The sequence below is a fragment of the Panthera pardus genome, unplaced genomic scaffold (assembly GCF_024362965.1).
Source record: "Panthera pardus isolate Hobbes unplaced genomic scaffold, ASM2436296v1 HiC_scaffold_27, whole genome shotgun sequence".
In the NCBI taxonomy this organism is placed as follows: Eukaryota; Metazoa; Chordata; class Mammalia; order Carnivora; family Felidae; genus Panthera; species Panthera pardus.
The window spans coordinates 109,399,639-109,426,821 of NW_026526843.1; the positions used below are offsets into that span (position 1 = coordinate 109,399,639).

General features: G+C 43.2%; 1 protein-coding gene across 10 annotated transcripts in view; it reads left to right on the forward strand.

The window, feature by feature from the left end:
* Positions 1 to 27,183, forward strand: part of SH3KBP1 (SH3 domain containing kinase binding protein 1) — a 330,169-nt gene that overhangs the window by 237,881 nt on the left and 65,105 nt on the right. For all 10 annotated transcript variants that reach the window (XM_019431615.2, XM_019431614.2, XM_053891776.1 and 7 more), the window contains 2 exons: positions 5,030 to 5,124; positions 25,257 to 25,364. In XM_019431615.2, coding sequence (XP_019287160.1) covers positions 5,030 to 5,124; positions 25,257 to 25,364 — 203 coding nt within the window. The remainder of the gene's footprint in view (positions 1 to 5,029; positions 5,125 to 25,256; positions 25,365 to 27,183) is intronic.

Genomic DNA, 27,183 nt, shown 5'->3' on the forward strand with positions numbered 1-27,183 from the left:
CTTGGGGAGTTTTAATAGAACAAGTTCCTTAAAATTGGAATGCCAGTCAATAATTACTGTAAGGGATGTTGATTTGGTGTCAGGGTCCTCGAACCTTTTGTACGCGACATTTTCTCTGCACCTTTGAATGTGTCTTTTTTTCCTACTTTTGGAAATAGGAAATCACTGTTTTTTGTTTTGTTTTTTTTTTTTATCAGATTCTTCAAGGACTCTAAGACAAAAGGGCTTAAGGGGTACCTGTCTGGCTCATTCAGAGGAGCATGCAACTCTTGCTTTCAGGGTTGTGAGATTGGGCCCCACATTGGGTGCAGAGATTACTTAAAAATAAATACATAAACATTTTTAAAAAGACAGAAAGCTAAAGAATTGACTTAGGACTTCAGTCTTAGGCTAATTCATTAGCTTTTAAAAAATCTTTCCAAAAAATAGAGACAAATTCATCTCAATCACTGGATAAGTTGTGCCTTTATTTTTTTTATGTGCATGTGTGCATTCATTTCTACTTGATCTTGGACTAATTAAATCCATCTAATTGATGAATAGATGGAAAATGCCTGCCCCCCAAATTAATTTCATTCCCTTCCTCTTCATCTCTGTCTGCTACTCATTTAAAATTTGTAATCTTCCCACGTCCAAAAAGGATTTGGAATTATATTTTTCTTTCAAGATATATCAAATGCCTCCTCCTTTGTAAACTCCCTCCTGAATGTAATCCTGCCTTCCTCTGCATCACCCCAGCCGTATCCCGTCAGAGTGAGTCTACGCTTATTCACACATTTGTGAATTTGTCATCCTTTACCCTTGCCTTTCCCCAGGCATCAATTTGTCACTTCCTTGCGAGGGTGGGATGGCTGGTTGGACTGACTTGCACGTCACAGGCCCAAGAACTGACAATGTCTCTTTCCTGGTAGTGCCTCAATAAGTGTTTGAATTAAAGTAGAGAACATCTTCATTCCATATGATGTAAAATTAAAATCATAGTCTCAGTTAATCCTTTCTTTTTGCTTATACATTTATTTATATCTTAAAACCATTGGTATATCCAAACTAGCAGCATGTTTTTATTTTCCAGTACTGCTGAATTAGGGCCCAAATGCCTCAGTAGTAAAAACAAATTCTTCTTTTCAAATATATCATAATAATTTAAAATGTGAGGCTGTGGTTGCCTTGTTTGATCAGGGGTCTTCGGAGCTACAGTGCCTGTGACGAGAGCCGTGACGTGTCAGAGTGGGCTAGAACTCAGGCCTGGTCCAGTGTGATTTTTTGGAGCCTCCAGAACTTTACTGAGATTATTTTGGGGACCTGGGTGGAAGATGGGCGAGCCCCACTCTCTAATTTAACCAGAGAAACCTTGGTTTTAGTTGTTGTATATTGCAATTTTAGAATAAGTTGAAATTTGCTTAGAGTGTTCGACTGAAGTTAACCAGATCCTCCTCCCGTCCCTCCTCGGCCAGCCTCTCCTTTTACATCTAAGGACACTGATGTCCAGAGCTATTGCACGGTTGCCTCAGATTTTGTGCTGAGGACAGCCCAGCCAAGATTGAACCTAGTCTTGACTGTCCTGACTCCTGGCCCATAACCCTCACCTCCTGTTTAACTGTCTCTCAAAATTTCCTCCACTTTGTGGGTATCACTAGGGGGTCAAGCAGCATTGAGTGGGAGCTGTGTCTGGTTGTAGGGATATAAAAAAGGGCAAGTGTGATATTGAAGCCTGCTTCATAGCCAGTGGTAGTTGACGGTAGCTACTGGCACCTGTATCTCCTACTTTTAGCTAAATTGGTGTTTTCCAGATAATTCTATATCCAGTGCCTCACACACAAAACAGTATACTTGGTGGAAATGTTTTAAAGCTAGGTTATGTTGGAGCTCCTGGGTAGCTCAGTTGGTTGAGTGTCCAGCTTCAGCTCAGGTCATGATCTCACGGTTTGTGAGTTCGAGTCCCACATTGAGCTTACTGCTGTCAGTCTGCCAGCGCAAGGCCCACTTTGGATCCTCTGTCCCCTTCTCTCTCTGCCCTTCCCCCTCTTTGTGCTCGCCCTCGCTCTGTCTCTCTGTCTCTCAAAATAAATAAAACATTAAAAAATAAAACTGGGTTATGTTGATTGTCGTACAACTATATACATTTATTAAAACTATTCAAACCATACAATTAAAATGGGTGAATTCTATGGCATAAAAATTATATGTCATTAAAGATGTTAAAAAAGAAAGGCAGGGGGATACCTGCCCTCCTTAAATATTAGGGAAACTGGGTGGAAAGCAAAATGGCTCCATGAAACATTTTAAAGGCATGCTAGTACTTTCTTATAAATATTTCTTCCTTATGTTGGTTATAAGTCAATTCCACAGTCATTTATTGACCCCCTCCTATGGGCCAGGTCCTGAGGTAGATGAAGGGAAGAGACTGGGGGGTAGAAAGTAACACAGAGGCATAGGAAGAGGCAGATGATAGCCAAGTGTTTCAGAGGAGGTAACTGGAAGTGTCCTCTTTCTTCCACCAAGTTCCTTCATGTCCGGGTGCCTTCTGCTTTGAGTGATAAATACCTATGCAGCCACAAAGTAGTGGTAACCAATACAGTTTTATGGAGTCTGGTAATGAGCTATCCAGACAGGCCCCCTGAAGTTGGCTAATTCGACAGACATCTCAACAGTGTCAAGACTCAGACCCCCCTCCTCTGTGATTTTCTTGGCTTTCCTCTCATGGTTGAAATATGACTGCAATAGTGCCAAACGTTGTGCTGTCTTCCAACAAGGATGTCAGTGTTAAAAGCCAAAAGGCAGAGGCAACTATTTTCCTCTCCACTCTTTTTTTTTTTTAATCAGGGAGCAAAATCTAACAGCCTCCCACCTCCCAGTAGAACTCCTCTAGCACTTCATTGGCTAGAAGTAGATCACATGCTCACCCCTAAACGAATCACTGACAAAGGGGAACGAGAGCAACATTTGCCTAGACATAGCTTACTCATCCCTAAGGCTGTGGGTGGTTCCCCATTTCCTAATGTAATACCTGAAGGCAGCAAGATTATATGAACTGGGAAGGGGATGGGGAATGGGAACTGTGAACCAATGTCTACCACACAGTTAATTAACTTTTTTTTGATGGAAAAGAATAGAAACAATGCTTGTTCTTTTTTCTTTGTTGACCATGAGTGTCTTATCTTTTTTGTAAGATATTTCCATGATTTCGATCTAATGAATTATTCTTCAAGCTGGGACTCTGCAGGCAGTTCTAAAGTAGTGCTGTATTTGTTTCAGTATTGTAAGTTTTGAGGTTGGATAGTCATATTTCACTAGCACAGTCAGTAGGAAAATTGGCAAAGAGCTGTCATTATCCAATTTAAAGATGCTTAACTTTTTCCCTCCTTTTAGAATATTTGGCCAATTCAGAATTTGGGAGGTTTGCTATTACTAATTAAAGAAAGATGGAATGTTGGTAACTATGTGGACCTAGGAATCTTTAGGCAGAGTAGTATTGATGGGATCTAGAACGAGTGCCCCTCAGCACGGCTTAATGAACAAGACACATCGGGGGCCCAGAGTAACGAAGACAGATGGTTTCCCATGCTAGAACAGGGGATGTAACTGATATATTCTGTCCATTGGACAGAAAGCAAAAACATTTGCACAGAAAGTGAGTCCCTCTCTCCCTCTTTCCCTCTCTCCCTCCCTCCCTCTCTCTGCTCTGTTCTCCTGTCATGTCAGAAACAACCCTAGACCACGGCGTGTCCGTATTACAGATTTTTTCTTGCCTTTATTTCATACATCACTCTCTTTGATTGATATGACATTAACCATAATAAAACCCCCACATTTCAGTCATATAAATCGTACTAGGGACAATATAATTGATATTTGTGTATATAGCTTTAGGTTATGATCTGTCTACACGAACTGGCCTGATCCTTAGAAAATATCTAAGGTCATTCAAAGCCATTAGGATTGTTGACTTTGCTGCAGAATAATAAATGCCTGTCCCAGTAGATAGTAATTCTCTTGAATTTTTCTTTCTACCTTCTGTCCTAAGTCATTGAACCCAGCTTTCCAAGTCTTAATTTCCTGGCTACCTGACAAATGTTTTTGCTCTCTTCTAAGCTGGTGCTTTTGTGTAAATAGAGATAATTTAACATCAGATAGACTTTCTCTTTTTCTAAGTTTGTTTATTTATTTATTTATGTGATCTGTGCATCCACTGTGGGGCTCGAATCAAGAGCCACACACTCTTCTGACTGAGCCAGCCAGATGCCCCTAACATCGGATGGACTTTCAAAAGTATATAATTGAGGACATATTTGAACTGATTTTCGGTGGCCTTAGTGTTTTTCTCTCTTTTGTGAGGGCTGGTACATATCCTTGCTGATGAACAGCCACACCTAAGTAGGCAGGTTCCCACAGAGACTCCATGGGACATATTTGAACAAGTTTGCCCCCCCCCCCATCACCGACATACACATACGTATAAGGAACATTTAGTCGGTATTCATTGGCTATTTGTGATTGACACATATTCACGTACAAATATCTTTCTCTGGGAATATATCATAATGCAGTCTTTTTTATTGTTTGGAGTACTGTGTCTGCTTCGTAACATACACAGATACCCTGTTTCCGACTTAGTGATGTGTGGACAAAGGCTCTTAGGGCGGAATTTAAGCTTTTTGTTCTTTTAGATTACGTTTGCTTATGCATGCACCCAAAGAGTATATAAAATGGTATATAAACTAAAGAGTATATAAAATAGATACCTGAGAACGAAGAAACTTTTCTGCTTTTCTGCCTGAGAGACACAAAACAGTGCCTTTTTGTGACATTACATGATTTGTGAGGGGAGCAAATGAAGAGAAAAAATAATCGTGAGCCCCAAATGAGCAATCTTGGCAGTTTCCTGAGGGTGACCCTTTCTTTATGCAGTCGTTACATCCTGTCTGTTAAGTGTGCTTTTCTCTGAAGTTACTGTGAGAGAGGGCATCTTTTCCTGGACCAGCTCATTAGATAAAGCATTTTAAAGATTGTGTTTTTTTTCTTCTTACAGCCAAGGATTACTGCAAAGTAATATTTCCATATGAGGCCCAGAATGACGATGAATTGACAATCAAAGAAGGAGATATAGTCACTCTCATCAATAAGGTAAACAAAGGTTTCCTCCTGCCTTTCAAACCGTGAACCGCTTTGAGGTGTTGACTGGACGGTACAAGATGTTGGTTTAGCCCTTGAAACACTTGATTTTCCTTTTGTCCTCTCCTGGGGGAGAATCTTGCCTCTTTCCTCTTGATCAGGCTACGCCCAATATATCCAGGTGAATGAATGAACTTGAAAATCCAATAGATTCTGTTTGTCTTGGAGCCAGCTGCAGTTTTGCATGGCCCTGCAGAAAACTCCATCCCAGAAGGCCTAACCCAGAAGGCCGCCTGCTTGGCTGGAGAGCCCGCCCTCTGCAGCAGCCCCAGCTGCAAAGCTGTGTCATGCCTCTCAGGCAGAAAACGCTTAGAGAATGTTTGCTGTTCACATCAAAGACAGGTAGCATGCCTGAGAGAATTTTGCTTGTCTTGTTTGGGCTAAGAAGGTTGTATGATTTCATTACCATTACAGGCAGAGCCCTGTAAACATACAGAGACCTGTAAAATCTGTGTGAATTGATGCAGCTTAACAGGGCCTGAACCGTGTACTATTTATGCTCTCATGCAATGGTACTCACCCAGTAGGTTGTTGAAAGATGTATTATTTAAATGATTCCTAGAATATACAGCCTTTTGTCTGAGATAATAGGGTTCTCATGATGGTTGAGTGCAGCGAAAAGCTGAGCCATGTTTAAGATGTGTTGGGTGCTTCATTCTTGGTTCCGGGTGAGTGGCAGGGAATGTGTGGCGCTGTTGGTACAAGCATGACTTGGGGGTCCTAATGGCTGCCTGCGCTCATGCAGGGCTAGAATGCTATTGGCAGGGTGCAGAGTGCAGGGAAAGGTGAGAGAGAGCAGGGGTTAGGGTGGGGGAGCTAGGCCCCGGGTCTTGCTCCTGTGGCCGTTACTGAGAGGGAGGGGCTCCCAGTGTCGCCAGCCCACCCCCCCGCCGCCCCCACGTGTGTCCATAAAGTGATGGGTACGATTTACCTTTTATAGTCCAGGACGGTTACCTTTAAGAAATGGCTGTAGAAGTTGTGTGTTTTAAGAGCCGGAACCAAAGATACCAGGGCACTAATGACCCCAGAGGCTAAGCAGCTCACCAAAGATCAAAATATTGTAGGGAGAATGCTGGCCTCTTCCATATGACAGTGGAATGGAAGACACTGCTAAGACTGCTTTTCTGGAATAGTAGACGATCCCCAGCTCTACTGATGGGCCAGGAATGTGCTCATTGCTTTATCTGTAAACTGTTCTCCCTGCATTTGTTTTAGCGTATCTCTGTAAGTGTTTTACATGGCAGGAGGGTAAAACACTGCCCTTCTTGCTCTTTCTGCCAAGGAGGCGGAAGCGGTTCTCTTTCCTTACCACCCTTCCCCTCGTCCTTAAGTGGTGCCTCCTTCGGCCTGTCTGCATGGTGCGTTTCCTATTTTGAACAACACCCTTAATCAAATACTTGGAATAAAGAAGTTGTTAAATAGGCATAAAGCACAATACAGATACTTTGCTAATTAGCACAGATCCTTGGTTTTAATCCTACAGGGAAAGGGATAGATTACTTTCCCCTGTGACTATAAAGCAACCCGAGAGTCGAATAACCCATTCTTCGCAAAGCAGGGGTGCACGTTACTGTTTTTTTCTTTTTCTTTGGAGGGGGAAGCCTCTTTTTAACTGAGAACCAGATGTATCAATAATATTTAATAAGGTTTGGAGAAAAGAAAAAAACTACCATGGATGGTCTCTTATCTGAATACATCTGTTTCTACCTCAATATATTATATTCCCGTCCTTGTCATTTGATTACATATGATGAGAACACATTCATCTTGATGGTTTTGTTCCTACCAGCTCGAGATCCAGTGTGATAAGAGGAATTGAATTTTTCTAAAGAGCTTAGTCAGAAAGGGACCCTCTCCTGGTTCCGTCCTCCATCCGCACGGCAGGGAGAAGGGCATGGGCGGATGTGGAAGGCTGCTGTCGGGAGTGTCCGGGAGCTGTACCACACTTCCTCACTTTCCTATCCTCATGCCTGTAGAAGCAGTTTAGAGACTGAAGCAGCTTATAGATGCTTGCAAAACGTGACCTTGTTATCCTTGCCATACACTCAGTCCCTTGACCTGGCTTATACCCTGCTCCTGCTCCTCAGGCCCAGGGTGCTGTGTCATTCTGACACTTCCTCCCCCTCGCTCGGCCCTGCCCCCACTCTCGAGCCCAGCAGCGCCGGAGCCTGGGGATTCTGCCTTCCTGTGTTCCTGCCACTTCCTGTCCGTGGGGCAGCCAGGCCCACGCTGGAGTCCACACCTCTCCGGGCCGGCTGAGCAGAGAGCCTCACCTCCTCCCTCTCCCAGCACCCTCCACAGCACCTGCTCTGGAGGAGAACCCCAGGGTGGCCACCCCAGGCCCCTCTATTTATCATCCTGTAATGGTGCTTTGCTCATGTGACCCCTTTGCTCCAATGAAAGTCTTTAACAACTTTCTTCACCTTTGTTGTCAAATCCAGCTTGATTCTCCTTGCACTCATTTGCCCAGGCGCTCTGGTCTTAATCTGGCTTTTTGGCCTTGGGCCACATCACCGTTCTACAACAAGCTCTCCTGAGTTGGCCCTGTCTTACTCATGTACCCTCCCTAACCTGACCCAGACCATGTTCCTGCCCCCCGGGATGCCCTCTGCCTACCCACTTAGCTGCTTTTTCAATAGCTAATAATACAGCCAGTCTTAACTCATGCTGTGTCATGTACCTACCTGGGCCCATTTTTCGCTTGTAACTTAAAAATGTCCCCTGTGTATTATCAATTTTGTTTTTATTATTTTTTCAAATTACTTTTTTTAATGTCTACTTATTTATTTTTGAAAGAGAGGGAGAGAGAGAGAAAGAGGGAGGGAAGCAGGGAGGGGGCATAAGCAGCGGAGGGGCAGAGAGAGAGGGAGACATAGATTCTGAAGCAGGCGCCAGGCTCCAAGCTGTCAGCACAGAGCCCGATGTGGGGCTCGAACCCAAACCGTGAGATCATTTATGACCTGAGCCGAAGTCGGACACTTAACCAACTGAACCACCCAGGTGCCCCCTGCTTTTATTATTGTTTTTTATGGTCCGCGAAATCAGGTCTCTTGATATCCTGTCCTTGTGCAGATTTTGACTTTTATTCCCATGAAGTATCTGCCAGCCTTGACCTAGCGTTCCAGTTGTTTGGAAGTATGTTAAAATGACAAGTGCCATGTAGATTACCAGCTCTGAGAAACCAGGGTTTGAATTCCAGCAATGCCATTCACGGCTATATGTCTTTGGGCATGTCACTTAATCCCTCTGAGCCTCAGTTTCCTCAGCCAGAAAGCGGACCTCACAGGGCTGCCGTGAGGATTTGCTAAGGTGCTGTGTATACATGATTTGTTGCTTCACCTTTGGTTGCTCTTTCTCTGACCTCGGACGTGGGAAGAAGGGCTCTCGTGACTGGGCCCAGTTTGCTGCTGGAAGAGGAACACCTTGATATGAGGTGGGTAGCAGTGGTGGAAAATCTGCCCGAAAATAGCTCAGAATTCACAATGGGTGAGATTTCAGCAAGAATTTTGAGAAAAAAAAATACGTCCTAAGTATTTTGCTTGCTGAAAAGTGGAGAAAATGGATCTGTGTCTGTCAAACCCTGCTGACATTACAGAAAACTCTTAATTTTCCTCTGAGTTAAAGGATCACCTAGAAATTTGTTTAGATGAGTATGTGCCATGGACATTATAAAGAGAAGAGCTTCACTATGATTTGTTTAATGTGTATTTTGATATGCTTCCTTTTTGTACATATGAGTTGAGAGGAAAGACCTGAATTGTTGTTCTCTAAATTCAACTGCTTTTGCTGTTAGAGGTTCTCAGTGTACCCCAAATTCCACCGGTGTTTTTCTTTGAGAGTCGGCTGAGGTGGTTTCCTTTTGCCCTGCTTTTCTGTGCTGTGGCAGGAGTCACAGGGCGGGCGTTGCCCTCATTTTTAGCCCTCGATTGTCATTTCGTGCAGCTTTCTAGAAAATGAGTCAGACACCCTTAGTGGGTGCCTGTGAGCCCTCCATGATTCCTGAAATAATATGCAAAGACCTGAACTATTTGTGTGTGTCCCTGGAAACTAGGATGAAATGTGGCAACCCAAATGGTTTGTTTTTTAGTTTATTTATAAAGAATTCTTATGGATTTAGGAACATTTCCACTTGCACAGAACACACCTGTGTTTAGCTTTTATTTCCAGTCACTCAAAAATAGCTCCTTCATCTGTGTTCCTGCCGCCCCCATCCCTGCCTTCGTGATTTGTGCTCAGAGCATGGTTGAAAGGGTTCAGAAGCCTCTGGGTCTGGTTTCCAACCAGGGAGCTCCTTGGAGAAAGGCTGACAGCAGCCCGGTACAGGCGAGGCCAGGCTTCAGCAGTGATGGTGGCCGCCATCGAAATGGCGCTCCTCGCCCTGGCCGCTGTCACATGGGGGAGAGGGAGCCCGACTGTGGAGAGGGCCGATGTTCCCGCCGTTGGCCTTCCTTGCCCACTGTCTCCTGGCCTCGGCCCCCCTAACTTGGAAGGAAGGGCTTCCCATGTGACCCCTTTGTAAATAAGGAACTCTATGTATTTCTTATTAAAAAGCTCCCCTGAGTGACCATGTCTTTGACCCCCTAATAAAGCAGACACAACCGCCTCCCCACCACCGCCGTTTCTTCATAGGTATAAGCCTATTTGGTAGTGTGAAGGTGAACATTAAGGAAGATAATATTACTGATAAAAATCATGTGGCAGTGGAGATGGAGGGAAGGGGAGAAGCAATGTAAACCAGTATTGACATATGGGAAAAGAAACTGATAGATGCACCCTAAAGAAAGAGAGAAGCCAAAAGATTAGATAAAGGTAGAAATATAAAGTAGCTACTATAGAAAACATACAGGGAGAGTTTCACCTTCTCCCCAGAGTATGTCAGACCAGGGACCCTTCAATATTTGGAACTTGACCTGCTGTGAAGGCGGAGTTAGGACTGAATACTAACTAACCCGGCCTCCTTCATCTCTACCTTCCTCCTTTCTAGACAGCTCTTGACCACCTAACTTAATAACAGGCCAATTTACACACGCCAGCATGGTTTCCCAGTGTAGGATGCTTCCGGGTGGCTGGCACCAAGAGCCCAGGGCCCCTCGTCGCCATTCCTTTCCCTCATGGCAGTCCTGGAAGTTAGGTGGGACCGCGGGTGTCCTGTGCACGTTGCAAAGGAGGAACCGAGGCCCAGAGCGTGGAGGTGGTCCTCCCAAGGGTCCCCACGTGGCAGAGCCGGGGCATGGTTGTGCTGCCTGGGCTGTCCGTGGGGCTGTCGGACGCTTGTGGAAGGCGGGGTTGTCACTTCCACTGGTGACTTGTCTTTTCACCGAGTCACACTCTGTTTCTGGCTATCTAGGGCAAGTGCCTATCAAATTTTCTTTCTAATTTAATGAAATCATCATTATTTAATCAGGAAAGTGATATTACCATGCCATTGCCCCCACCCACTTGCATTTTGGTGCCCATGATTATGATCGCTTAGGTTCAGGACCATCCATGCCTTTATGATTCCATTGTCACCTCTCCGGAAATGAAAGATAATCAGTGCAGAGGAAATGATGACCTCGGCTCAGGGCTAATGTTGTTCTTTTTGTGCCTGAAGCCCTCTTCTCCCCCATCCTCCTTCTGCTTTCTGCCCATGTCCAGAATATTTTACCTTCCTCTTTTCTTCTGGGCCTGGGTACCACTTAGTTTTCTGTTTGCTTTTAGTATGAAAAAAGAGAGAGAGAAAGAGCGAGAGAGAGGGAGAGGGAGAGGGGGAGAGAGAGAGACAGAGAAAGGGAAAGACAGGAGTCTTGAGCTTCTTAAGTCATTCTGTGATTATAAGTTCTTTTGTTTGTTCTAATGTGTATTTTCCCTTCCTGCTTCCTCTGATTAATTCATTAATTGAAACATTTATTCACGAGAAGAATGTTTTCACACTTCCTTGCTTCCGGCCCCACAGGAAGTAAGGATGTTTCCTCAAAGAGAAGTGGCTGTAGGAATCTCAAGAAGGGTTCTCAGCTTGGCTTAAGTAAGTCCATCAGCTAAATAGATTGCTGGCCTTGACCCTTTCTCTCTGCACTGCCGAAGCTTTTAGCAGAGCTAAGCGTTAGGATTAAATGTGGTTTCAAGGGTGAGGAGTAAATTAGCACGTGTCACCCTGAAAATGATGACACGCTGACAGACCCATTAGAAGGACATGCTTTATGAGTGAACGAAGAAGTTAAGCACAGGTCTGGGATCATCTGGGTTTATATACATTTGAAGAATGTCAGTGTTTAGCAAATAAGTCATTTATGTCATGGGATGTGTTTTGTTGTTGTTGTTTGTTTTTTTTGTTTTGTTTTGTTTTTTTTGCAGTATGGCCTGTCTTGTTAGACTGCATATGTCCTTACTAGCAACAGAAGTCACAATATATCGTCTCCTCAGAGCATTAGAAATCCCAAGGAATACATACGGTTGACTGCTGTTTTGCTTCCTCTGTAACATAACCAGGACACGGGGACCGTTGAGAAGAATCCTGATACCATAAGTGCGTTTGATCAAAACTCTTCCTCCCTGAGCTTGTTTATTATCATAAACACAGCGTTAAATTAGATGAGGCTGGCGAACATAGGACTTGAGGTGGTAGAAAATCTCCCTTTAGTTTACCAGTAGATAGTCAACACAATAATAACACCCCAAAATTTTGCTGGCCATGATTGCAGATTTTCCATAGATGAGTTCTTCGCAGTTGATGAGAATCTCCAGCCGTGTATGCGTCCACAAGTTATGTGAAACTGTTGAAAAGGACCCTAGTGTTCATCCGGCGTCATGATCATCTCTGTCCAGAGAGCTGTGCTTCAGTGGCAGGGCCTTAGTAATCCGTGCAACACCATCTTGGATACTTTTCTCCTACAACACCCAGAAAAACCTACAGGTGTCTTAAGGAATTAGAGAAACTCTTTCTATTTCTAACCTTTCTGTTGGCATTACCCTGACAAGGCTTTTGTGAGAATCAGAGGAGATGTTGTGGCTGAAAAGGCTTTAGAAATCTAAAAGTTGAATTATAGTTACGGCTCTGGTAAGTTATTATGGGAAGAAGAAAAACAAATTCCCAGTGACTGGAAGTTTCCTTAATATATTGAACTGTCCTGAAATTTAGTTCAGTACTTTCCCTGAAATTCCCCTTTATTATTTCTTTTTTGACTTTTCTTAGGATAAAAGTAATTTATTCTAGTTGTATAGCCTCCGTCTTATTAAAGTATCTCAAAGATCTTTGCATTCACATTTGCATTTTATTAAAATAGGCTTTTCTGAGATGGAAAGTGGCATGGGATGCACTTTTAAATAATACTTTAAAATCATGTAAATACTTTCTCTTGAGGAAAAATGAGAAAAAAACAGATAAATAGATAAATGCAAAGAAAAGTCAAAATCACCTGTGACCTCACCACCTTCGGATACCTCTCAGTATTTGAGCGATGTCCTTCCAGATGTTCTACACAGAGACATGCACACATTATAGTTCAAAATAAAAATAAGATCGTATCATACACACTATTTTGTAAGCCTCTTTTTAAAAAATATATCATGCCTGTCTTTGGCAGCATGGCTAAATGGTTCCTTAGCATCCTAATATATGAAGTGCCACAGTTCTCTTTTATATTTAGCTTGTTTCTGGGTTTTCCTTATTTTAGACCATGTTGAGTGCAGTCATCGCTCTGTAAATTCTTGTGCACGTAATTAGTGCTGCCACTTTCTACTACTTGTGTAACCTTGGGAAGGTTGCACGATCTGTGTGCCTCAGTTTTCACATCTGTGAAATGGGGGTGATGACAGTACCCACCTCCTGGTGTCGCAAAGATGAACTGAGTTTAAGTAGGTAAAGCACTTAGAATGCCTCACTTAGAGGAAGTGATCTATCAATGTTAACTGTTGTTATTATTTCCTGATGATAACTCGCTAAGTGTAATGCTGCCTCAGTTCCTTTTAAAGCTATTTAAGTGGTGTTATGAAAGATTGTGCCAATTAGTCTCCCCACAGGAGTGTGTGAGAATATGTTTTCCTATCCTTGTCATCCCTGGATATTATCATTCTTTTTAATCTCTGCTAATCTGATCGGAGTGTGCATTTTTTAAAATGATTACTCAAGTTGAAAATTTTATGTGTCATTTTCGAATTGATTTTTATAAAAACACCTTACACACATGACATTAACCTGTCATCTTTCACATTTACAAGTGTTTTTTCTTCATTTATGACTCCTGGGGCTATTTAAGAAAAACATCATTAAAAATAAATATCTTTTGGACTTAAATTTTTTCCATTTTATGGTTAACTATATAGTGCAGTACAATTCATCCTTTTAAGAACAGTTTTACTTAAGGCCTTTATATTTTTGTCCTAGTTGGAAAGAGTAGCTGGCTATTAAATGCCTTCCTTTTCTGCCTTCCTCAGGGCTTTCAGAGGTTCTATTTAAAGCTTCTCTCCTTACAAGCATTTTTTTTTTACAGTGGCATTCAGAGAGGCCCTGAGGTTCTGCATGGATATATATATATATATATACATATATATATATATATATATATATATGTATATATATATATATGGATCCTCATATTCTAGATCAGAGCTTGGCCAACTTTTTCTGTAAAGGGCCAGAGAGTAAATATTTTAGGCTTTATGGTCTCTGTCGCAGCTATGCAAAAGCGGTCAGAGAACTAAATGAATGGACGTGGCTGAGTTCCAATAAAACTTTATTTTTGGACACTCAGATTTGAATTTTGTGTAATTTTCACATTCCTTGAAATGTTCTTCTTTTGGTTTTTTTAAACCATTTAAAAATGTTTCGACTGTTCTTAGTGGAATGAACAGAAATAGGTAGCAGGCCAGATTTGGCCCATGGGCTGTAGTTTGCTGCCCCCTGAGATAGAATGTCTAGAAACAGACCCCCAAAATACAGCAATTAATTTTCAGCAAAGGAGCAAGGAAACTTTGACAAAGAAAGGATAATCTTTTTCAGAAATGGTATTGGCACAATTGGTAATCCATAAGCAAAACAAAAACAAAAATACCCTGACCTAGACCTAATACATACATTAACTCAAAATGGACCGTAGATCTACATGTAAAACAAAAAGCAGAAAATGTTGTTTATGAAAACATAGGAGAAAGAGTTGTTAGACACGACACCAAAAGCACAGTCCGTGAAAGAAAACACTGCCAAATTGGATTTTGGCAAAATTAAAAACCTTGGCTCTGCAAAGATACCCTTAAGAGAATGTTGGTTGGTCTTTTGTTCTTACAAGACCATCGGAGCCCCAATATTTAGTAAATAACTTCCTGATACGTGATTGCATGAATTTCAAGGACCTTGGTTTTGTTCTCAGTCTTCCCGAGAATATCCTTTGTAATACAAGACCATAAATCTCCTGTATCGGAGCTTTTCCCCCAAGGTGGCAAACAGATGTAGACCCACTCTACCTACCAGGCAGGCCTGGACTCAGCTGAGCAGCCCGAGGGCCTGGATCCGACTGGGAATTGTGTTTTTCATTCCCTGCCCAAGGTCTGTAAGCTAAATTTGCTGCGTGTAGAGAAAAACATCACCAAACGAATTTTTATGCCAAGGAATAAGTTTTCCTAATAGAAAAACTGAAATGTAGATTTGTCTGGTGAAGAATAGAAATAGAAGGTAGGAATTTATGAATTTACCAATAGCTGCTGCAGCTGGCTTGGCCGATCTTGACGTTCATAATGATTATGGCTATGTCTTTCACCTCATATTCCTTCCTGGTCCTTATCTGTAAAATGAAGGCACTCCCCAACCCTCATCCCTAACAGCTTTCTTTGTTTCTCTTGGAGGTGGTGCAGGAGCTCAGAAAATCTCTTAAAGCATAATGAAAGATGCTTTATAAATGCCACTCTTTGTCAAAGAAGCAAAATGATTTTTATTATATCTGCTCCCCTTTTAATGGAAGAAAAGCATGTGTTGGGATGCAGAATATACGGTTTTCTAAACACAAATGCACATGAGAGCTCAGCTGTAGGATGCACATCCTTGAGAGGTAAACGTATTCTTAGCCATGTGCTTCGGATGAGCCGAAGGTCCCATTAGAAACCGTTTTCACAATTGAGCCTTAAGTGTTCATCTCAATGTAAATGACTTAACAAGTAGAAAAGGGGAAATTTCTATGAAAAAAATACTGATGTATAACTTTGCATACTTGATTATGTTTAAATGGACCAAAGAAATGTGAAAGTGCTTCCTTAATGAGTTGTGTTTTGTGTGTAATTGTTCACGTGCCTTCATATGTTAATGGTTCCTATGGCGCATAAAGCCCGATCATGAGTACACAGGAAAGGTCCTCTCTTGCAAATATCTCCTTTTCACATGATGACTGTTTTTTTAAATAGATTTATGGGGGTAGAGGGTCTTTCACTCTGATACTAGAAAAAAGACTAAAAGCCTAAATATTTCCTGAAACTTGAGGTTATATAACCTAAAAATAAAATAATGAAATCAGTAAGCTATTCCTGTGTATTTGTTGTGGGCAAGCGATACGGCCGCGCCCCGGGACTCCAGGACTTGCGCAGTATGAATGGTGATCCTGGAGCTGGACTGTTAGGGAATTATCTGTTGGGTGCTGTTCTCTGAAGAGGCTCCAGAGAGAAGCATCTTTTTCTAAGAGGGAAACAGGCTGTGAGTAACCAGGCCTGTGGGGCTTCTGCTCTGGCTTGTCTCCTATTAAAATCCCTTCGGGCTTTCCTCCTGCCTGCCTGCCTGCCTGCCTGCCTGCCTCTCATAATGTCTGTGGAAGTTCTGTTCTCTTTCTGGGGACTGAGATTTGATTTCAGCTTTTTGCGCAGTTCTTGCTGACATCCAGATTCAAGGGTTACTTCTGTAGCATTTCCTAACCCATGTGCTATGAGTGGGTTATAGGAGTATAGGGTAGTGATCCCCTCAGCTCTCCGGGTGGATGGAAAGGGCCTTAGGTAGCCGGAACCCCCTTCTGGGTCGTTGGCCTTTAACATTTGGCCTCCAGCAGTATGCCATCAAAATATTATCATTTTATATGCGTGCCATTATCTGGAAAAGGTTGGGGGACACTGACCTACTGCCTATATTTCACTTTTGCATATAATGATGTTTAACACCGACTCTACTTTTCCTTAGGGAATATTCCACCTTCCTGTTAGAGAAAGGTGTCTATGACTAGCAGAGGAGACTCCAGGGTAATTAAAAACTCTTGTATGTCTTTTCATTTCAGAAATTCTTTCTCTAGGACTTCTTTTGGGAATTAGACCTTGAAATAGCTCAGACTTTTAAAGATAGAGCTTAAAGTTCGATTAAATCTAGAATCAAATAAATTCTAATTAAAGAAACAGCCTTTTTAAGTGAGTATACAACTTCTGGTTGTAGCCATGATGGAATCAAAGGTGTTAGCCTTACCCTCCTGCCATAGACAACGTTAAAATTGGACAAAATACATGAACCCACTGTTTTTAGGCATTGGGTAATACAAAGCATGGAGATGTAATCCTTGAGAGAAGTGTTCCACATCAACCCCGGGGGGCGCTTTCTAAATTGCAGCATAGGGCACTGGAGCCCCAACAGAAAGCAGAGGACTCATCAGATAGAGGAAACAGAGATTATAATTCAGGGCTGCCCAGGTGACTGGACTTCTCAGGGCAGGCAATTGCAGAGGAGTGAGCTGTGCAAAGAAAGAGCTCCAGAAGGTTTTGCCAAATGCTAAAGTGTGCATCACTAGGGCAAGATCCCACCAGGCCCGGAAGAAAATCAGCACGGGGGAGTGGGTGGGCTGTGAGCTGAGTGAACATCCCAGAAGTCACCAGTGATGAGACATGTTAGAATTCTGGCCAAGCAGGGTAGAAAAACTGTGCTGAACGTACCTGGCATCTAATTGAGAACCCAGGAGAGGCAGCCACAGGAACAGCCCCTCCCTAACCCACCCTAACAAAGCCTAAAACCAAGCTTTGATGGATCAAGCTGATCTGCACGTAACTTGCACACCGTAACAAAAACTCAACACGGTTACAAGGAAGGCCTCAAAACCCAGTCTCAACGACGTAGTTTGCACAGTTGTTGAGAGCATACAGTCACAAATTACTGTACATATGAAGAAGCAAGAAAATGTGAGGTACGATGTGGGTGGCTTACAGAAGACATGGGGCATTTCTGAGTAGTTTTCAGGCATCTACACATGCTTCGATTCATATTGGCATGGCCAAGTGGAGGCTTGGTTACTGCTCTTTGTGTGTTCCTCATTCGATTTTTTATTACCAGTTATATATTATGTGAAATGAAAGAATCAGAAGTTAGTATTGCAAAGCCTATAAGTTATTGCCCAATAAAAAGTCAGGATTTTTTACAAGTTAGATGAACTCTTTGAGGTCATGAGTTCCCAGTGTCGCAAAACAGTGAATGACTCCCTAAGCCTTGGCGATCCTAGGATGTTGGCTTTTGTAATGGGACATTTTCCTTTTTTTTTTCTTTAATTCTTTCATCAGTGTTTTATAGTTTTCATACTACGGGTCTTTTAACTCCTTGGTTATGTTTATTCCAAAGTATTATATTATTTTTGGTGTAACTGTGAGTGGAATTGCTTTTCTTAATTTCTCTTCGCTGGGGCGCCTGGGTGGCTCAGTCGGGTAGGTGTCCAATTCTTGATTTCGGCTCAGGTCATGATCTCACGGTTGGTGGGATCAAGCCCCGCATCAGGCTCCACACTGATAGCACAGAGCCTGCTTGGGATCGTCTTTCTCCGTCTGTCTCTCTCTGCCCCTCCGCTGCTCATGCATGTACACGGATGCACATGTACACACGCCCCCCCCATAAACACTTAAAACAATTCTCTTTCTGTTACTTCATTGTTAGTGTAACGAAATGCAAAAGATTTCTGTGTATTAATTTTGTATCCTGTGACTTTACTGAATTCATTTATCACCTCTCATAGTTTTTTGGTGGAATCTTTAGGATTTTCTATATATAGTATCATGTCATCTGTAAATAGTGAAATTTTACAGCTTCCTTACCAATTTGGTTGCCTTTTTTTTCTTTTTGTTGTCTGGTTGCTGTGGCTAGAACTTCCAGTACTGTGTTGAATTATAGTGGTGAGAGTGGACATTCTTGTCTTGGTCCTGCCTTTAGGGGAAAGGCTTTCAGTTCCTCCCCCACTGAGGATGATGTTAACTGTGGGTTTTTCATATAAGGTCTTTATTATGTTGAAGTATATTCCCTCTAGACCTACTCTCTAAAACTTGAGAGTTTCTATTATGAGTGGATGTTGTACTTTGTGAAATGCTTTTTCTGTGTCTGTTGAGAGGATTGTATGGTTTTTATCCTTTCTCTTGTTAATGTGATATATCACATTGATTTGTGAATATCAAACCCCTGGGGCAACCCGGGAATAAGTCTCACTTGATTGTGGTGAAGGATTTTTTTTTAATGTATTGTTGGATTTCGTTTGCTAATATTTTGTTAGGGACTTTTGCATGTGTATTCATCAGAGATATTGGACCTGTAGTTCTCTCTCTCTCTCTCTTTTTTTTGTAGTGTCTTTCTCTGGTTTTAATGTGAGGGTAATGCTGGCCTCATAGAATGAATTTGAAAGGTTTCCTTCCTCCTCTGTTTTTTGGGATAGTTTGAGAAGAATAGGTATTAACTCTTCTCTGAGTGTTAGGTAGAATTCCCCTGAGGAGCCATCTGGTCCTGACTTTTGTTTTGGGAGAATTTTTTGATTACTGATTCCGTTCATTGTTGGTAATCAGTCTGTTGAGATTTTCTATTTCTTCCCGACTCGGTGTTGGAAGGTTTTATGTTTCTAGGAATTTGTCCATTTCCTCTAGGTTGTCCATAGAATTTTTCATAACATTCTCTTATGGTCCTTTGTATTCCTGTGGTGCCAGCTATTATTTCTCTTCCTTCATTTCTGGTTTTATTTATTTGAGTTATCTTTCTTTTTTTCTTGATGAGTCTGGCTAAAAGTTTATCAGTTCCGTTTATCCTTTTAAAGAACCAGTTCCTGGTTTCATTGACCTGTTCTACTGGGGGTTTTTTTAATCTGGAATGTGACATTTTCTTGAGTGAGTTTGTCTCTGAGGCTGTCTCCTTGGCTTCTCTCATTAGCTGTGGTCTGCCAGGCATTTCTTCTAACGTTGAGATAGCCTGTAGTTTTCCTTTTTCCCTCTTCCCTCATAAACCATGATGTTGATGAGCCTGCTTTAATAACTGACTTATGGGGATGTTGGAAATTGTGAGCAGAAATCCCAGTCATGCGGAATAATTGCATCTCTTGGGGAGGCGTTAACAAGCAGAGGCAAAGCTGAGTGCTCCTGGGCTCTGGCTTCTGTGGATCTGTCTCTCAATAGCCCCCCTGAAGCTCCACGCAGAAGACGTTCATTAGTAAATATTAAACAGCGCTTTCTGTACTGCTGGTGGGACGCTGAAAGTGTACAACACTCCCTTTCTCCTGGAGTGGTGTCTCAGTCATCAGAGGAGACCGTGAAAAACAGCCACGCTGGATAACTTCTGGGAAACTGGGACTAGGGCATGTGGGCACAGCTGGCCACCAAGAGCAGTGGCTGAGCGTAGTGCTTTTCTTTTTCGCTTGGACCAGCTGGCGAACCCATTTTCATCGTTTCATTTTTTGGTTCGATAGGTCCGTTTGTAAGCTACACATTCCCGTCTGAAGTCAAACAGGGCACTTACGATGTCTGAGAAAATGTGGCTTACGTTCTGGAGGTATTTTGAAGTTGTTTCCACAATTATAAACAAATAATAAATTCAGTAAAGATCAATAGGTAAGCCAGATCACAGAGGTGAAGCTTTCTTGAGTAGCTAATCTATACCTGCCTCTCCCTGATTCAACTCGACCTCACTTCTGGTGTTTGAAAATTGAGAGAAGTAGATCAGTAGTCTGAGGGAAGGTTGGGCCATCCGTCATTTCATCCATTCAGCCAGCCCTTATTCAGGATTGATATTTGCCAAGCAATGCTCTAGGTATTTGGTGGATACAAAAGTGTGAAGACAAGATCCTTATTTTCAAGGACCTGACCATTTTTGAGAATCTTACTATTCAAAGTGTGGTGCATGGACCAGCAGCATACGCATCACCCAGGGACCTGTTAGAAATGCTGAATCTCGGACCCGCCCTAGACCTACTGAATCCAAGTTGGCATTTTCACAAGATGCCGAAGTGGATATTATGTGTATTAAAATTTGGCAAGCGTGAGTCCAAATCATTGATTGTCAGCCTGCATATTAAGGACCAAGGAACCTCTAAAAAGTGCTGATTTCCTGGTCCGACCCCCTAGAAATTGGTGTGGGGTGTAGCCCCAGCCCTGGGAATTGTAAAAACTCCCCAGGTGATTCTCAGTGTGCAGCCAGCTTTGAGAAACCGTGAACTATTAGGTTACTTTGCGTTGTTGACAAAAGGGAGCCCAGGATGAGGTTTTGGCTAGATCTTTTCACAAATTTACAATTCAACCAAAAGACAAGTTTGTCTTTTCTAAACATCTGTGGCGCCGAGACTAGAGGCAGACACACCAGAGCGCGCTTGGTGACTCTGCCAAGTTGTACGTCAGGGTGTGGCCGGAAGCTTTCCTGGCGCACTGTCCCTCCAGGTCTTTGGGACCAGTCCATAGAATCACAGTAATGATGACCACCAAGGTCGTGTCGCTCTTCACACCCCATCCAAATTGTCCTGTGTATCAAGAAACCGAGACCCAGAGTTTTGATAACTTGTGGACCACTTAATTCTCAGACAGCCCACATTGCCTGTCTTCCCCCTCTCCCTGCGATACCTCAGACACCCTGAGATAGGTCGGAGCATAGAGGTGGGAGCATGGCACAACTGAGGCTCTGTTTATTCATTCCTTAAAAGGAAAACCGTGGTTTGTAATTTATAAGGAAAAATACCATATTTTACTCTGATATCTGCCTGGTGATGAGGCATAGAGAAACCATTTTTGAGGACTTGGTCATAGAAGAGTGAACGTTCTGTGTCAGAAATGTCATTCTTTCCATACCCTCAACTCTTGATCAAGTCCAGGTCTCCTTTCCTCTCCTTTCCTGTGCCACTGGAGCTTATTTCTAATGATCGTTGTTCTGGAAGCTTTCTTTCATCTATGTGCTGATTTTTTACTCTCTCCCGCTGTAAACTCCTGACTCATTCAGAAGCTGCTCTGTTTTCCTCATCCTTATTGGAATCTTAAAATCTGCTAGGGTGATCATCATCTTGGGTTACATCTTTGGTCCCGGTGTGATTATTAATAATGTCCCAGGTTTGAAAAGAAATGACATGGTCACCCTTACATCTTCCAGTATTTTGGCCATACTTCCTCTCTCCTCACTATCTCATTGTCCTGCTTTCACTCGCCTTCTGCCATCCTCCCTGGGGACATCTACTCCACTCTGATGATATTCTGGCCTCACAGATCACTGACCCGCTGTCCCTTCATCCTGCTCCTGCCTCTCACGGGTGCCATCTTGCCTCATGCCTCGCATCGCTGGTAAGTCGATGTTGGCTGGGAGCCCTCTGGGAGCCAGACACTGCCTTCACTCTAAGCACCAGTTCTTGAATATTCTCTTCCGTGACCCCAGCTTCCCACTCTCCCTCTTCCCTTCCTTCATGCTTGGTGATCCTGCCTTTGACCTTTCTCATTACTTTGGTTCATGCCCTCATTCTCTTTTCAGGCTACCCGGTTTGTCTAGGTCCCACTTGTTTTTAAACCTGGCTTAGCACTCCTGCCGGCGTTTCTGCGTCATATTGATCCACTGCGTCTGCCTCTCCCTCTAGCCTCTGAGCTTGGGAGTCCTGTAAGGACATTATGATTTTCTGTTTACCCCTGAATGCCTCTGCTATCCTGCATGTTTTCAGTCCTTAGCAAATAAATTGAATTTGCTGTTCTCTTATACTTCCAGAAGCACAGCCCTCCTACGAATAACTGTCTCTTCATTTCCGCCATCAAAAGGCTAGTTCTTTTGCCTGGTTTGTTGAAGAAGATGTTTTTTCACTTCTCATTTTGCTGTCAGAATTGTTCCTGTTCCCATTAGATTAGCTTCTTTTGCTAGGGGGTAAGAAGCGCCCCGGTTCTCTACCTGTCCCTGCCCCCTCCAGGTACCTTGACCCTGGGCTGGTTTCTGTCCTGCAGCAGGTTCCCTCTTCCGCTTTCCTTTGGCACACTTTGGCACACTAAGGCACACTGGCTGTTTTCTTTTTGGAATGCACTTATCTCATCCATGAGCCCTGAATTTGTCTTTATACCAATCAGAACAGTAAGACAGATTGTGTTCTGCCTTCACGCTTTCCCTCTCTTACCTTGAATTACACAATGATTAGTACTGTTAATGTTATCCTTCAAAAGCAGAGTATAGACGAGCCATCCAAGCCATTCATTCACCACTGATGGGAGATATAATAAATATGTCATATGCACTGTTTTCCCCCGTAGGCATGTATGAGTTCTAAAGTTATTCTGGATATGCTTCTGCTTATTAAAATTTTCCCCATTGTTTTTCTTACATATGAAGGAAGAGGCTTCATCGCAATGATTCTTGGGTTACTGCTTGCATGAGACTAAGGTGAGGCATGGATTTGCACCAGTCAGAAAGTTGGAAAGAAGCTTTTTAAAAGAAATGTAGCACTGAACAGTATTTAAGTGCCTTTTGTGGATGTAATTCTGTATCAGATGCTCTGAATTGAATGTGCAGGGAAGTTCAGTCATCACATAAGCAAACCCTTCACACATGAAAAGATTTAAGATTATTTGAAAAACTGTTAATGATTGTTCCTCTTTCGTACCAGACCTCTTGGTTGATACCTGTTATCCAAGAGGGCCTTGTGTAATATTGTGTGGGGGTCTTTCACATAAATCTCTAATCTCCCTGGAGTTAGGGATCATGTTCTTTGCAGGTTTAATGTTTGGTGCCTACAGAAAGAACTTAAATGTACTTTGCATTTAATAGATGTTTGTTGAATTGAATATCGTGAAGTGCAAATTAACACAGTTGTGAGTGTTAGAGAAAAGCTAAAGCGTTCATCAATATCACTTTACTGAAGGTGAGTTTCAAGTTGGGTTTTGAAAAGAAGAGGGACTTGTCCGGAAAAAGAGGAGAGAAAGGTGCCAAGCATTTCCTCAAAAGCAGAGCCTTCTGGATTGAAAGATTTCATTCCTAAGGATTGAGAGTATAGAAATGTCACACCCTAGGCCTTCCCAAGATTTTCTGGGGTTGTGGATGATGATGTCTTCTCAGGTTTGGGAGAACGGCAGAAGCTATCCTACTCTGCCACCGCCATCCCTGTCCGTGAATCCTTTCTGTGGGGACTGATGCTAGATTGTTTAGGGAGTGATGTGACATGAGTGGGGCCAGAATACTTACCTGGGCTTCTCTTTGTTATTTTTCAAGAAAGATAAGCATTCTCTCATGTTGTCTTTTGAACTCCAATTTGTCCTGGGTAAGTCTGAACTTGATGTTTCAAGTGTCTGTTTTTTGGCGTTGGTCTGGACTAGAATTTGCCATCTGTGATTAAGGGCCCATTTCTAAAATCCACATCCTCTTCTAAAGGGTTAGTTTATCTTTGTAAACAGTTACCACTATTGGAAGGGAGGGTGGTGCTCATTTACTTCTCACCTGACGTGGGCCCTCTCTTACATACAGTCATCATGAGTTAAGGTAGATGGAGGCTACCTTGTCCTGACTGCAGGAGATCATAGGACTTAGGGTTAGAAAGAGTCTTCATTGACTCCATAAATATTTATTACATTGGACATTGTGCGGTGGGCTGGGGGCATAATGGTGACAAAGCCAGATGTGTTCTTCACCTTGCTAAGATGTATGATGGAGCAAGGCACCTGTGAGTCACATAAGCTGTGGCCCTCCGGGGGTCTGCAGCAGGACCCTGGGCCAGCTGCACATCTGCTGCTTGAGCCATCCTGGCCCACTGGTTTTGTAGAGGACCATGAGTGTCTCTCCATGGGCCCTGGGCATGATCTCCTCACTTTGCTGAACATCTCCTGCTTCAGGCGCAACTTTGAAAGTCCTATGTGTGACTAGCACTTTTTGGAAAGCCTTTGCTCGTTTTCGGCTCTAGCAGGAAGTTATCGATCACAATCTGAGAACTGGATTTTTACTCGAGGGCGTGTAATTAACAGCACTGTGTGTACATTGTCCATAAGCTGGGCCGGAAAAAGTGCCCAAGTGAGGAGGTTTGCAGTAGGCCAGGTGAGTCTTGGATTAGGGTGGTTCAAGTGGAATTAGAGCCGGGGGACAAATGTGAGATACATTGTGAAACCAGAACAAACTTGCCTTCCAACCAATTGGATATGAGGCAAAATGGAAGTGGTTTATGGCATGAGGTTAAGCGTCCAGGAGAACTATGAGGCCATTAGGCTCAGGACGGAAGCTTGGCACAGGCCGAGCTCTCACTGTCTGCCTGATACCTGGCACAAAATAGGCACTCAGTAAACATTTGATGAGTGAGTGAACAGAATAGGGATTACTTAAAGGGAAACAGGTTTGATCTAGAAGAATGAATAGATTTTGTTCATTCATTTAGTAAGCAAACATGGAATTCTGTAAGGTGGGGGAAGGGCTTCTCATGATGACACCCGTGCCCCATCACCACCGAAAGGAGAAGGTGAGGAAGAGCAGGGCGTTCACGAGCTTGCCAAAAGTGGATTTTTCTCAGGCTTGGCTGACTCTCAACACAAAGCCCTTTTTTCATTTCTGCAAGCTTTGTGACAGGCCAAAGAGAACCTTTGTGCATGTGATACTTTCTAAAGCATGTTTGCTGTTAATGAAATAATTTTATTTCAGTAAAATTAAGACGAAGAAGGTACATATCCTCCCATCTTTAAAAAAAAAAAAAATCTTCTAGATTCAGGGCATCCGGCAGCCACACTGGGTTTTGAGTCTGAGCAGCTCTAGCACACTTGTGCTCTCCTTCTCCCGTCTGACTTTGAGGTTGATGCTGACCTGGTCTCAGTAACCATGGTGGATGGGTTGACAGTGGCCTCCAGGAAAGGGCCTCCATCCCCTCTAACAGGGTGTCAGACCTCCCTGGAGGGTGCTTGTCCCATTTCTCACTCTCTGCTCTCCTGTTTCCTAGGACTGCATCGACGTGGGCTGGTGGGAAGGAGAGCTCAACGGCAGACGAGGAGTGTTCCCCGATAACTTCGTGAAGTTACTTCCACCTGACTTTGAAAAGGAGGGGAATGTAAGTGTTCCTGGCTTGGATGTCAGCGCTCCGCACGCTGTCAGAGTGGTGGCTTCCCTGATGGGTCTCGGGGTGAGGGGAGTTTAGTGGACCATTGAAGAGCACTGACATTTTAGTTCGACGGACCTGGTTTCTGAGCCTTCGGCTGTTCTGTACGCTGGGTGAGAGTGTGAATGAGTTCATTACCTTCCACAAGCATCAGTTTCCTCATATGACAGCTAGTGACAGTGATCCTTATTCTCGTGTACAAAGCGCTTGGTACAGTACCTAGAACATAGAAGCACCCACATGACAAGACCTCTTGGGTGCTCCATTTAAGTGGACCGCCTGCATCCTGTGTCGTATGTCCTTGGCGGTAGTGAAGTGCCCAGTATCGTGGAAGTGGCTGAAAAGCACATCGTGAAGCTGAGGACGCAGAGCGAAGCCAGTAATGTTCCTACACTGTGTGTATATACGTATACACCCCTGACCTGTTCTCTCTTTGCGGGGACCCATTTTCCACTGCCGTTGTTTAAATGAACCAGAGTCCATCTTTGCCTCACTGCGGGTGTATTGTTTCTCCGATGAGATATAACAAGAGATGATGACAAGTTAGAAGCACTTTACATTATAAGGGGGCAGCACCTTGGTCTTTTCCATTCTGTCCTGCACCTCAGGGCTCTTGGCTCAGGCTTTCACTTGACTTCCGTCTGCCTTTCTGGACTGGTTTCTCTTTGTGCCCATTGGGGCTCTGCTACTGGACCATGAACCTGACTTGGACCCATGACCATTCCCAGGGAGCTGACGTTTATGAAGGATAGCTACATACTGGTGGATTGGTTGGTAAGAATACAAAACCGTGTCAATGGTGTGTGTACTGCTTAGATGAACACACGTGATTGTTCGAGAAGCTGCATGGTACTGGTACCCACCAAGGTTATGCCCCATAGATCTTTAGATTGGTTTTCTTCCTAGGGCCACACCTTCTACGCTTTTGCACAGGTCACTTTCTTGTATTATTTAGCTGAAGAATGCTCTGTTCCGCACATGTTGTGCTCTCTTGGAACTGAGTTTGGGGTTCAGAGAATCTGGATTCCGATTCCTAGTTGTTGGAAATAAGCTCAGGGAATTCCTAGGCTCATTCCCCACACCTGGTGTTTTCTATATCCCTGACACTTAACTGCTGGTCCACGTGCCACACTTTATCAGCATTACCTGGAGCTTGTTAGAATGTTCAGACTCCGCTCTAGACCTGGTGCATCAGAACCTAACGTTTGAACAAGGTCCTCAGGTGACCCGTTGAGGTGTTACACGTGACACATTATAATTTGGGAAGTACTGTTTCAAAGTCATGACAACCCCACCTTCCAGTTCCCCACGGTATTTTAGGAGAGGAATAAATTCTCAGAACAGAGAAGAGCTCACCATTCAAGAAACAAAAAAATTCTAGCAAGCAAAATCACTTGAGCCATTTTTGCTAGATGGTCGCAGTGGTGGGTTATCAGTTGACAGAATCCATCCCTGAGAAAAACAGATGCTAACGTTTAGTAATGACTGGATCGTAAATGGTTTGAAACAACAGGACACAGGGTTGAGGTTTGACAGACATTTACAGAGTGTAATGGTTGTGACTCCAGGCTACAGCATCGGACAGACCTGGGCTTGAATCATGGCCCCGTCCATTACTTGTTCCGTTCCAGGTCATCTCACTGAATGTGTCTAAGCCTCAGTATTTTCATCTGTAAAATTGTGAGAATAATCGTACCTACCTTGCTGAACTGTTGAAAAGATAGGAAAGCTTTAGCATAGCTACATGGTGCTTGGTAAACGTCCCATATAT